General features: G+C 44.6%; 1 protein-coding gene across 1 annotated transcript in view; it reads left to right on the top strand.

The window, feature by feature from the left end:
- The first annotated feature begins 537 nt into the window (after nt 1-537).
- The window catches only part of LOC143981805 (carbonyl reductase [NADPH] 1-like), a 33,598-nt gene continuing 22,202 nt past the window's right edge, over nt 538-11,933 (top strand). Inside the window, exon 1 of the mRNA XM_077479925.1 lies at nt 538-959. Within this exon, the coding sequence (XP_077336051.1) occupies nt 671-959 (289 nt within the window). The 5' untranslated portion in view covers nt 538-670. The remainder of the gene's footprint in view (nt 960-11,933) is intronic.

Genomic DNA, 11,933 nt, shown 5'->3' with positions numbered 1-11,933 from the left:
GCGGCCGAATAGTGCCACTAAAAGCAACACTAAAAATAGCGCTGATTTACCGTCAATGCCACTCCCGCCCCAGTGTGAAAGGGGCCATAAACTCCCCTCTATGTTATCCTATGTGCCCATGCACACATGGACGTTTATCAGTGGAGTTTATGGGCTGTTTTCTGAACCCCATACATTTGCGTTCAGGAGTCGTTTTTCTGACCACAAAAACCGCCAAACACTCATAAACGCTCATAAATGCAGGCTAACCAGAGTTTTTTTTTAACGTTTTTAATCCATTGAAAAAAATTTTTAAAATAAAAATAAAAACGCTAACAAACGCTATTGCAAAAACGTTGAAAGACTCACTGCAAAACTACTGGCATTTTTATAACATTATTTTAACGTGCAGTATGCATGGAGCCATAAAAACAAGTCCTTGTAATGACTTCTAGCATTTCTCTGTGTCTCCACTAGATGGCAAGCTGCTACTGAGAGACAGAAGCAGCCAGGTGCAGGCCTGGTGCAGGCCTGCCTCTAGTGTCTGGTTGGGTGCATGTTTGTTGTGCTGGGTGGAGCTGAGCAATTTTAGAGCTTCCCTTCCCAAAATTATCCTCTGGCAGAAGCTAGCTCAGTGTCTCAGGCTGTACATAATACATCTCTTGCAGGATTGCATCCAGTGACTGCCAATATGTCTGGAGTGCGGGTAGCATTGGTCACAGGAGGCAATAAAGGAATAGGCCTGGCTATAGTCAGAGCACTGTGTAAGCAGTTCAAAGGAGATGTCTATCTGACAGCCAGAAACACTAAGCTGGGAGAAGAAGCTGTGCAGGAACTGAAGGAGAAGGAAGGATTGTCTCCACTATTCCACCAGCTGGACATCAATGATCTGAACAGCATCCGATCCCTGCGGGACTTCCTGAAGGACAAGTATGGGGGGCTGGATGTGCTGATCAATAATGCCGGCATTGCATTCAAAGGTGAGTCCTGCAAGGGTCTGACACAATGGATGGAAGGGATGGACATCAATGGTGGTGGGGGGGATAATGTAACATGCAGGGTAACTAACGCAGCATTAAACCCGAAAGAAAATATTTAACAAATCTTAGATGTGATGGCTGCATTTGTTTTCTTTCTCTCTTTTTTTTTTTTTTCCCCCTTTATTTTCATCTGGCGGGCCAGCTCTGATGAAGAGGGAACACCTCAAAACGCGTTAGCCTACCTTGATCATTTGCCCTTGTATGGGCAAAACTAATTTTTAATGAATATCCCATAACCTAGTTTGTATGAATTCGCAGTAATTTCTTTGTACTCATCTATTTTGCTTATGAATAAACACTATGACTTTGATTCATGCGTTAGATCACGTGCCTTTCATCCCCTCATTTCCACTCATCCTTTTTTCGGACCACCCCTGGTCAGTTTAGGTAGCTGGACACGCATGATCGTCATATACTACTTCACATTCCAATTACTACTATTTTACATTAACCACTTCCGGACCGCCACATGCCGATGTACATCCCTACTTTGGGGGCGGATATCGTTGTTATGGCAGCAGCTAGTTGCCATAACCCCAGAATCCCATGTTCGGCCGGCGGTCCGTTACACGATAAAAGTGGTCTCTGCGGCGGATTTTCCGCAAGATCACTTTTATCAGTGACAGGAGAGGGCCCCCTCCCGCCATGATCCGGTTACCGGAGCCATTAGCAGCGACTGAGGCGATCGGATCCTTCTCAGTGCTGTGCATGGAGACGAGTGAGGGAAAGATGGGCCCCCACCCGTCTCCATGACACTGCAGGGCGGAAGCAACGTCAAAACTTAAAGGCCCATTTTATTTTTTTAAATGACAACATATTTATTTATTATTGCATTTTAGTGTAAATATGAGATCTGAGGACTTTTTGACCCCAGATCTAATATTTCAGAGGTCCTGTCATGCTTTTTTCTATTACAAGGGATGTTTACATTCCTTGTTAGGCCCCTTTCACACGGGATGGATCAGTAATGATCCGCCCCGTGATGATCCGCTCACTCAGCGGGGATCGCTCCGTTGTCCCCGCTGAGCCAGCGGCGGCCAGGGCGGTCTCTGCACACTGTGTGGGGACCGCCCTGTCAGCTCTCTGTTCTCCTCTATGGGGATCGGATGAGCATGGACCGTCTGTCCATGTTCATCCGATCCGCTCTGCAGACGGATAGAAAAATAGGATTTTCCTCCATCTGCAGAATCGGACGATTGCGGAGGCGGACAATAGCGGGTGTCTGCGGATGTTCATCCGCAGACACCCACTATCCCATAGGAATGCATGTATGTCCGTATTTCATCCGCATACTGTCCGCATGTGTGAAAGGGGCCTAATAGGAATAAAAGTGACACAATTTTATTTATTTTTAAAACGGTGTAAAAATAAAAGGTAAAATACAAAAAATGTTTTTAAACATCCACCATCCCGCCGAACTCGTGTACAGAATCGAATGCATACGTGAGTAGTGCCCGCATATGAAAACGGTGTTTAAACCACACATGTGAGGTAACGCCACGATCGGTAGAGCGAGAGCAATAATTCTAGCCCTAGACCTCCTCTGTAAAGCAAAACTTACAACCTGTAGAATTTTTTTAAATGTCGCCTATGGAGATTTTTAAGGGCAAAACTTTGTCGCCATTCCACGAGGGGGCGCAATTTTGAAGCGTCACATGTTGGGTATCAATTTACTTGGCGTAACATTATGTTTCACAACATAAAAAAAAAAATCGGGCTAACTTTACTGTTGTCTTATTTTTTTAATTACATTTTTTTTTTTTTTTAAAACTGCGCTTGTAAGACCGCTACGCAAATATGGTGTGACAGAATGTATTGCAACGACCGCCATTTTATTCTCTAGGGTGTTAGAAAAAAAATGTATAATGTAATTTTCTAGCAAGAAAAAAATGTTTTTAAATTTGTAAACACCACAACTAAAAAAAGAGGCCCGGTCTTAAAGTGATTAATACTGCCTACACGAGCGCAGGAAAAACGCTTTTTATCTTTTTTACTTGAACCAGCCAGTAAGTCTTTTTATTTTATTTTATTTTATTTTTATTTTATTTTTTTTCAACAAGCTCTCCTGCAGATGCAGGGTTGAGGCAAACCATTTACCGCTGACAGACATGCTTGCATTGTTCAGCTTTTGTTTGTTTATGTAAAGCCTTTATCCCAAAACAAAAAAAACTGTTGCTGTAACTGATAGATAAATAAGGATGGACTCGGGCGTATTAGCAACTCCCCGTGCCCACGCCTGCTGGCACTCTGCTGCGCTAAACACAGGTAGTGAAACATTTCCCGATCCGTATGGGCACATGGAGTTGCAAACACGCCTGAGCTCATCCTTGATTATAAAGTGTTAGCAGGAGTTCATCTAACACGCCCCTCCTTTCCCCTGACCGACAATGCTGATGTCCAAAGGCATTGCCCGTGCTCCTTCATCCAGAATGGAGGCAATCTAATACAGGAGGTGTGTTACTGGCCAGATCACCAGGTGAAAATGGGAGAAAAGCAGAAAAAAGAAAACTAATGCAGCCACCACATCTAAAGATTGGTAAACTGTAATAGATAAATATTTTGGATTTAATAGCGCTTTAAAGTAAGCGTTGGAGACCCAGGGCTGTCTCAGAATATAGAAATGATGACATTCTAGCCTGTGCTGAAATGATTTTAGGCTCAGTTTCCACTTGTGCAGCTTGTCATGCGACTTGGGACTGCAAAGTCGCATGGCAAGTCGTACCCCATGATTTCCAATGAGTACTGTTCATATCTGTGTGACTTCAAAGTAGTCCCAGCACCACTTTGGTCCCACTTTGATGCAACTTGAGGTCCACAGACCTCAAGAATACACAGGCATTGCTTCAAATTGCATCAAAATCGCAGGACTTTCATGTCGCATTACTAACTGACTTGAAAGTTTTAAAATGGAGATATATGGAAATATGGGGGCTGCCAAGTGCCAACACTGACCTGTTTTTTAAAGGTGTGAACTTTCAGACTAGAATGTTAATCCTTTACTGCTTTGCAAGTTATTTGAAGTCTGATAAGTCCACATCTGTCTTGCATGCCTGTCCAATGTCATTGGCTTTCTGGAGAACGAAGAAAGGGTAAGTCCTCATGCACACAGGGCATTTAAAAAACGAGCTGCAAAGCCAGTACTGATGCCAGGAAAAAACAGCTGTAAAAACGTTTTTGCTTTTGGCATTGCCGTAAATGCGCGTTTAGCCACGTTAGCGTTTAGTAGCATTTCTCTGCCCCCTATTCAAAATTAATGGTACCCGTCTTAACTGATCCGACTTTCAGTCCATTGATTTGAATAGAAGTCCCATCCAAGTCTGATCATCATGATCCGACTTGTGTGCTGAGGATATTGAAGGGGAACCCCACGCCAAAATGTAAAGAAAAAACAGCATGGGGCCCCACCCCCCCCAAGATCCATACCAGGCCTTTTGAGTTTGGTATGGATCTTGAAAGAGAACCTCACGCCAAGATGAAAAGAAAAATGGTGTGGGGTTCTCCCCAAGACTATATCGGACCCTTCAGTCTGGTATGGATTTTGAAGGAAAACCCCACGCCAAAAAAATTAAACCAAAAAAAAACGCGTGCCCCCACCCCCCCAAAAAAAAGAAATCCATACCAGACCCTTATCCGAGCATGCAGCCCGGTAGGTTAGGAAAGGGGGGGGGTTTAGACGAGCAAGCATCCGCCCCCTTGAACCATGCCAGGCCACACGCCCTCCCCAAAGCACCTTGTCTCCATGTTGATGGAAACAAGGGCCTCTTCCTGACAACCCTAGGTGTTGGTTGTGTGGGTCTGCGGGAAGCCCCCTTTTAACAAGGGGGGGCTCCCAGATCCAAGACCCCCCCATGTGAATTAGTATGGGGTACATTGTACCCCTACCCAGTCGCCCCAAAAAAGGCAGCATAGTGTAAATAAAAACAAGCGGTGGTTTTGACAAGTACATTAAAATATCTTGACCGTGTCTTCTCCCTCCGGGCCATCTCTTGTTTTTATTTACACTACTACCCCATACTCATTCACATGGGGGGGTGGGATCTGGGGGCCCCCTTGTTAAAGGGGGCTTCCATATTCCCATAAGCCCCCTGCCCGCAGACCCCCACAACCACCGCCTAGGGTTGTCAGGAAGAGGACTTTGCCCCCCCCCCCAGCACACACCCCATATTAAGTGGGAGGGGCTTGGAATACCCCCTCCCCCCTTCCTTTTTCTGACCTGTCAGGCTGCATGCTCAGATAAGGGTCTAGTATGGATTTTTGGGGGGGCCCCATGGTTAAAGACGACACAATGCCTACTCGCCACCTGTCAAATCCTTTCTGAAAAGCTATCCAAACGCAGGGAGCAAAGCTAATGTGAATGAGCCCTTGGCGAAATGTTGGGACCTATTGCCAGGCATTTCTTGGCACAATGGTTCCAGCACCAAAAACGGATATAAGGGGTAAAACATGAGGACTTATGTAACCAGTATGGAATGGCCCTACGACTTTCACACCTCCATCCCGCTCTTGGACAATCAACATTTCTGCAATCCATGGTGATTGGATTAAGGTGTGAATGGAAATGCTGGGGTATCTTCCTGACACTACAAAGTGGTTGGGGAAGCTACAAAACATATTCAACATTACAGAATAAGTCCAATTTAATGTGACAAACTACTACTAGGCATACCATGACCTGGGTCATTGAGAACCTTCACAGATAACAAATATTTTATTTCTCTGGACTTTACTAAAGCCTATTATACATACACTATATTGCCACAAGTATTGGGACGCCAGCCGACCTTTACACGCACATGGACTTTAATGGCATCCCAGTCTTATTCTGTAGGGTTCAATATTGAGTTGGCCCACCCTTTGCAGCTATAACAGCTTCGACTCTTCTATGAAGGCTGTCCACAAGGTTTAGGAGTGTCTATGGGAATGTTTGACCATTCTTCCAGAAGCACATTTGTCAGGCAAGGCACTGATGTTGGACAAGAAAGCCTGGCTTGCAGACGCCGCTCTAATTCATTACAAAGGTGTTCTATCAGGTTGAGGTCAGGACTCTGTGCAGGCCAATCAAGTTCCTCGACCCCAAATTCACTTATCCATGTCTTTATGGACCTTGCTTTGTGCACTGGTGTGCAGTCATGTTGGAACAGGAAGCGGCCATCCCCAAACTGTTCCCACAAAGTTGGGAGCATGAAATTGTCCAAAATGTCTTGGTATGCTGACGCCATAAGAGTTCCCTTCACTGGAACTAAGGGGCCGACCCCCAACCCCTGAAAAACAACCCCACACCATAATCCCCCCTCCACCAAATAATTTGGGGGGTGGCCCAATACTTTTGGCAACATAGTGTGGATGATCGAGTTTTGGGATTGAGGAAATTTACTTTCCTGACCTCCAACCCGAACACCTTTTGTAATGAATTAGAGCGGAGACTGCGAGCCAGGTTTCTTGTCCAACATCAGTGCCTAACCTCACATAGACACATAGAAAGTTCTTATATAAATAATATAAAGGTGACAACACCCCCTTCTCTCCACCTCGCCCATCAGAGACCACATTGTATTCATTAAAAAATAATAATACAAGGCATTCTGAGAATAGCAGCAGTGTTGAGCAAGAAACCGCCTGTGATCAGTGTGTAGTTGGGGAAACCACTTGGTACAGGACTCAGAAGATTATCAGTGGTGGCCCGTCCATTGGGGGTGCACGGGAGCTGTCCCCCCACCATCCGTGTGTTTGGCCCCCTGATCTACATACGGGGCCCCAGACGATGGATTCTAATGGGGGGGGGGGGGTTTCGAAGCATGTGATTAGAGCCAGAGGCTCTAATAGGCTTCAAAAAAGGGTTTGCTTGGGGCGCACCCAGTTGTGTGACAATAGTGAATAATATTTGCTATTGCCACACTGATCCTCCTCCCAGCCAATCAGGAAGTGGGTCTTGAGGCCCGTCACCTGATTGGCTGAAATGACAGCAGATTCTATTGGACGCCTAGGAGGAGGGAGGGAGGAAGGAGACGCACGGTGTAAACTGCCGTGATGCATAAGAAGACACAGGAGCTGCTGGCCGCTGGAGCAGGGAGGGTCCCAGATGATTGACAAGAGGGAGGGGGCAGAGCTGAGCCCTTCCTGTGCCGAGGGGGAAGTGATGTCACCAGCCCAGGCACTGAAGGAGGTAGACTATGAGGGACTCCCTAGCAACAGCCATTTAGAGGTGAGTAAAAAAAAAAAAATTCTAAATGTTTTTTTTTTTTTTGTGCTATCCCACTGCTCATCACATATTTTGGTTCAGATTTTGCCCTTCATGTGCTTCGTTCTTGAATATATTTACTCACAAATACAGGTGCTGCCGAAAACATATGACGTGCATAAGGTGGGATTGTGAATAGTAGGATATTTTCCTTTGGGAAGATAAAATGTATAAAAGTCCAGTAAAAGACATCTGTGAAATTTTTCTTTGGCCTCATGTGTTCACTAAGGCTGAGTTCACACTGCTGCCGGATGCGACTCACAGCAGGGCTCTGGTGCGTCTCTGTTCTCCATTTCAGGGACACATTTTTGCCTGGATTTGGCATTGAAACAGAGCCAAAGATGCACAGGACTCCTGTACAGGCCACCCCGGAGATGTGTGAATCTGCTTTCATGTTAATTGGATGCGGGGAAACCTTGCCTAAGTGTAAAGACATTTTTTTTTTATGTTTTTATTTATTTATTTTTTACACATTTTTCATTGATATTAGTAGTGAATATTAGCTGCAGCATAGCCCGCGTTATAAAATATATTAGACTGTAACTTGTTTTGCGCTGCTGGCACATATTAAATCACATTTATTATAGACTTACCTGTAGATACAAGCACACTAAGCTTAAACCCTTTCCTACAGTTGTCCTAATATTTTTTCATCAATGACTGTACAATAACCATAGTAGTGCCGCCTACTCTTATGCCCCATACACGCGGTCGGATTCTCAGATGGAAAATGTTCAATGGGAGCTTTTTGTCGGAAATTCCGACCGTGTGTAGGTTCCATCGGACATTTTCCATCTATTCCAAATCCGTCGTCGGCATTTCGATCGTGTGTACACCATTCCGACACACAAAGTTCCACGCATGCTGGCTATTGAACTTCATTTTTCTTGGCTGGTCATATGTGTTGTACGTCACCGCGCTCTTGACGTTCACAATTTTCGACCAACTTTGTATGACCGTAATGTATGCAAGACAAGTTGGAGCCAACATCTGCTGGAAGAAATTCATGGATTTTGTTGTCGGAATGTCCGATTGTTCGTATGGGGCATTATTCTCTTATGTAATTGTTGTGGATCACCTTAGCTCTCCTTTTTTTTTTTTTTTTTTTTTTTTTTTTTTTTTTGAAGGGCTTAGCAGTAATACTATTACATATTTTTTGTTTTTGGGTATTCCTCTTCAAGGGTTGGAGATATCCATTGAACCTTACAAGCTCTTCATTTCAATTTCCCATAGATAATTTCTATCTATTCAAGCTTCCTGAAGTCAAAAGTTTAAGCACACTAAGCTTAAACCCTTATCTTCAATTGTCCTAATTTTTTATTATTTTTCACTAATCCATATTTTCTTTTTCATCTCTTGACCATATTGCCATTTGTTCCAGTTCTCCTGCTGTCAACAGGTATATTCAGTTGTTCATTTCTTTTAGTCAACTGTTTCTGGTTCTTTGTTTCCGCTGTTAAGGCCCATAATTCTAGGAACCGTTTTTCCCCTTGGTATGAATTCTGGAAAGGTCTGTAACACAACTTATGGTCTCGGTGTGCCCTCCTTAGTCCCCTTTCACATGGGGCAGGTTCCATTCTGATCGGCAGGGGATCAGTTCACAAATCTCCTGCAGGTTGGAGCAGAACAAGCAGATGACACCTCCATGTCTAATCAGTTTCTGCAGAGCAAAGACAAACAGAGCCCGCGCTTCCTTTATGTGTGGTAGGGAGTAAATGGACTCCGCTGTCTGTTTCCACCAAGGGTAGGCAACCTCGGCACTCCAACTGTGGTGAAACTACAAATGCCATCATGTCTCTGCCTCTAGGAATCATGCCTGTGATTGTCAGGGTCTTGCAATGTCTCATGGGACTTGTAGTTTCACCGCAGCTGGAGGGCCGAGGTTGCCTGCCCCTGGTTTACACCCAACTACCCTCTGACCAGCCTAAACAGAAGGGGATGGAACCCCCTTTGTTTGTTTTTGTTTTTTAAGCTGCCCAGTTCAGAACTGGAGGTGTAAATGGACGCAGGCCAGTGCAAAAAGAGAAGATACAGTGTTACAACCCCCATTCTGTGTTAAAAAAGATGAGGTTAAATTGTCTATGCCAAGACACCGCTGTAGATACCGTTTGGTATTATTAAAAAAAAAAGTGAAAAGTCTCGCACCAATCCAGTAAAATCATGTAGCCTTTATTAGTATTCCATCAGGACATAAAAGAATCCATTATACAGCAAGACTGATCCGTTTCAGTCCTAACCTCTGTGCCTTAGTCATGACCTCTTTAGATTGGCCTTTATCCATCCAGCTTCCTTTTCGGATGTTGGTTTCTTCCATATTATCAGTGATATGATTTCTACATTGCTGGATCTCCTTGTGGCTTTTTCACACCCCTCAGTTGAACTGCTTTTGGACAGCCCATTGGTATAAGATTATCTGCTGTCCTTGTGTCTCTCAGTGGATGATAAAGAATATAGAGTATGTGTATTTACTGTAAAATCTTTTCTTGTGTGCTGCTTGCTCACAAAACGTAGGCAGGCCTTTTTTCCTGCACCCAAGCATTTCATGATTTCCCCATCATCACACACACACACAGTGCTGACAGGGGAATCCATCTTGCCGGGCCATTGTCTGCTCCCAGCGGGGGGTGGACTGGGAAGCTATCCCCGCCAGGAGAAGGCAGTGAAGATCGCTAGCGGCTATAGCAGCCTTTAGGGATCTCAAGAGAATCTAGCTGGCTGTTAGTACCCAAGTTGATTGATCAATCAACTTGGTACATTGAGCCTGCCTGATATTGGTTTGCATCTCGGCCAGGTCCTGCTGAACTGTGTATGGCTGGCCTAAGGCTTGAAAGTTGGAGACGGAGTTATACAGTAGGCTAGCTTAAAGTGGTTGTATACCGTAACGCAGCCCTCAAATTTTCTACTCTCATGTTCGCTTTTTGCGAGGGCTGGTGAGGAAGGGCTGCCTGGGTGCAGGGGGCGAATTGGAATCCTTCTCCGAGTGAGTGCGGAGGGGAAGAGAGAGGAGCGAGCCAGCTGGATGATCAGAGCATGGGGAACATCACTAGCGGCTTTCATTTCAATTGCATTGTCACTTAACGCCCTGCCTCCTGGTCTCAGGACTTTGATAGACAAATTACCCATCCAATCCCGGGACGTGTATCAAAGTTCCCTGGCTAGAGGGCGGGGCTGTATGTGACGGCGAGCGGCGGGAACACAGCAATTTAAATGAAAGGTGTTCCTCAGCGCTCTAATCATCCGGCTGGCAATCCTCTTCCTCTCTTCCTCTCCTCTGTTCCCCTGCACAAACAGGCTGCATGGTGGACACAGATGAGGCAACATTGATGGGCATGGATAAAGTTGTTAATATTTATGCTTATAACTTCTGCATAAAACATTCATGTGTTAATTTATGAGGGTGTGTTTAGGGGTGGGGCAGGGTAGGGTTGGGTGGGGCAACTGGTGACAAGTAACCCTTGAGGCCTGGCTAGTAGCTCGGGACTTGAAATTTTGAGCCCTGCCCTAACATATAGCCAGTGAAGAGACTGGCCTCAAGGGATACACAGAGATTAAACAAATCCTTCCACGTAAGTTGTACCTGTATATCTGCAATCTTCTCTTCTCTATCGCTTCAAAATGCTGAATTTTTTTAAAGCTTGGCTGAGAGCTTAAATTAAACACTACAGAGCTCAGTGAGGATAACTCTGATAGCTGATTGGTGGGAAGAGGACTCCCCTGTCAACTTTTTTTTTTTCTCTTGGTGTCAGGAAAAATTGTGAGAAGTGATTCATGCTGATAGCAGAGGAACGAAGCAGGAGACAAAAAAAAATGACACTTTGTGCTATTAATTGAGCCAAGTACATGCTATAGAGGGAAATGCTTTGTTCATATTTCATGTGTGAGGTTTACAACCACTTTAAACCCTTCACGCCTAACGTACGCATGTATGTGGCCCTACTGGACTGGGCTTTTTTGTGTGGGGCCACATATTTGCGCATCTCCATTGATGCTGGACGCGTGCCACATGGCGCACTCCTAGGACAGAGACTAGGGTCTAACCAACAGCCCCTCAACTCTTGATTCCGGGTGATAGTGATCAGTCACTGTAAAGCCGATCCGTGTGTTTTTCTCTTTCTGTGAATGGAGGAGAGAAATATTCTCTCCCTCTCCCCTGGGTTGTACTACAGGTACAAATAACATACACATATGTGGTATTGCTGCAATCATCAGAAGCAAGAGAATTTATTTTGGGTTGTCCTTTAATGGAAGGTTATGGTAGTAGCAAGAAATGTACAGCTAAATAAAATATATATATAATTTTTGTTACCATTTTGGGCCAGTTTTCTTTGATAATACAAAAAATCAGGAGATATCCATTACCATTTACCACAAAATGAAAGCCCAATTTCACGTAAAAAAACACTGTATAAATACACCAAGTAGTTGTGATGATATGTGCGGTTTTACTAATACATGTCAAAGTTGCTAAATTGTGTTTAGACATTTAGATTTGTTTTACCCTTAGGTGCAAAGGGGGGTAAAACACATATAGCCAAAGCTCGTTTGGCTGTACTTCTCCTTTGGATTACAGGAGTGCAGTTCGGCGGAAGTCCCAGAGCCAGTCCAGACTCAGGAAAGATTGTGACCATATATTTAGGATTCGCCCACATGCCTGGTCTGACACCTGGCTCAGCCTC

Source organism: Lithobates pipiens, unplaced genomic scaffold (assembly GCF_037356315.1).
Source record: "Lithobates pipiens isolate NorthernLeopardFrog02 unplaced genomic scaffold, aLitPip1_a1.2 Scaffold_16, whole genome shotgun sequence".
In the NCBI taxonomy this organism is placed as follows: Eukaryota; Metazoa; Chordata; class Amphibia; order Anura; family Ranidae; genus Lithobates; species Lithobates pipiens.
This window is presented reverse-complemented; position numbering and strand designations above follow the sequence as displayed.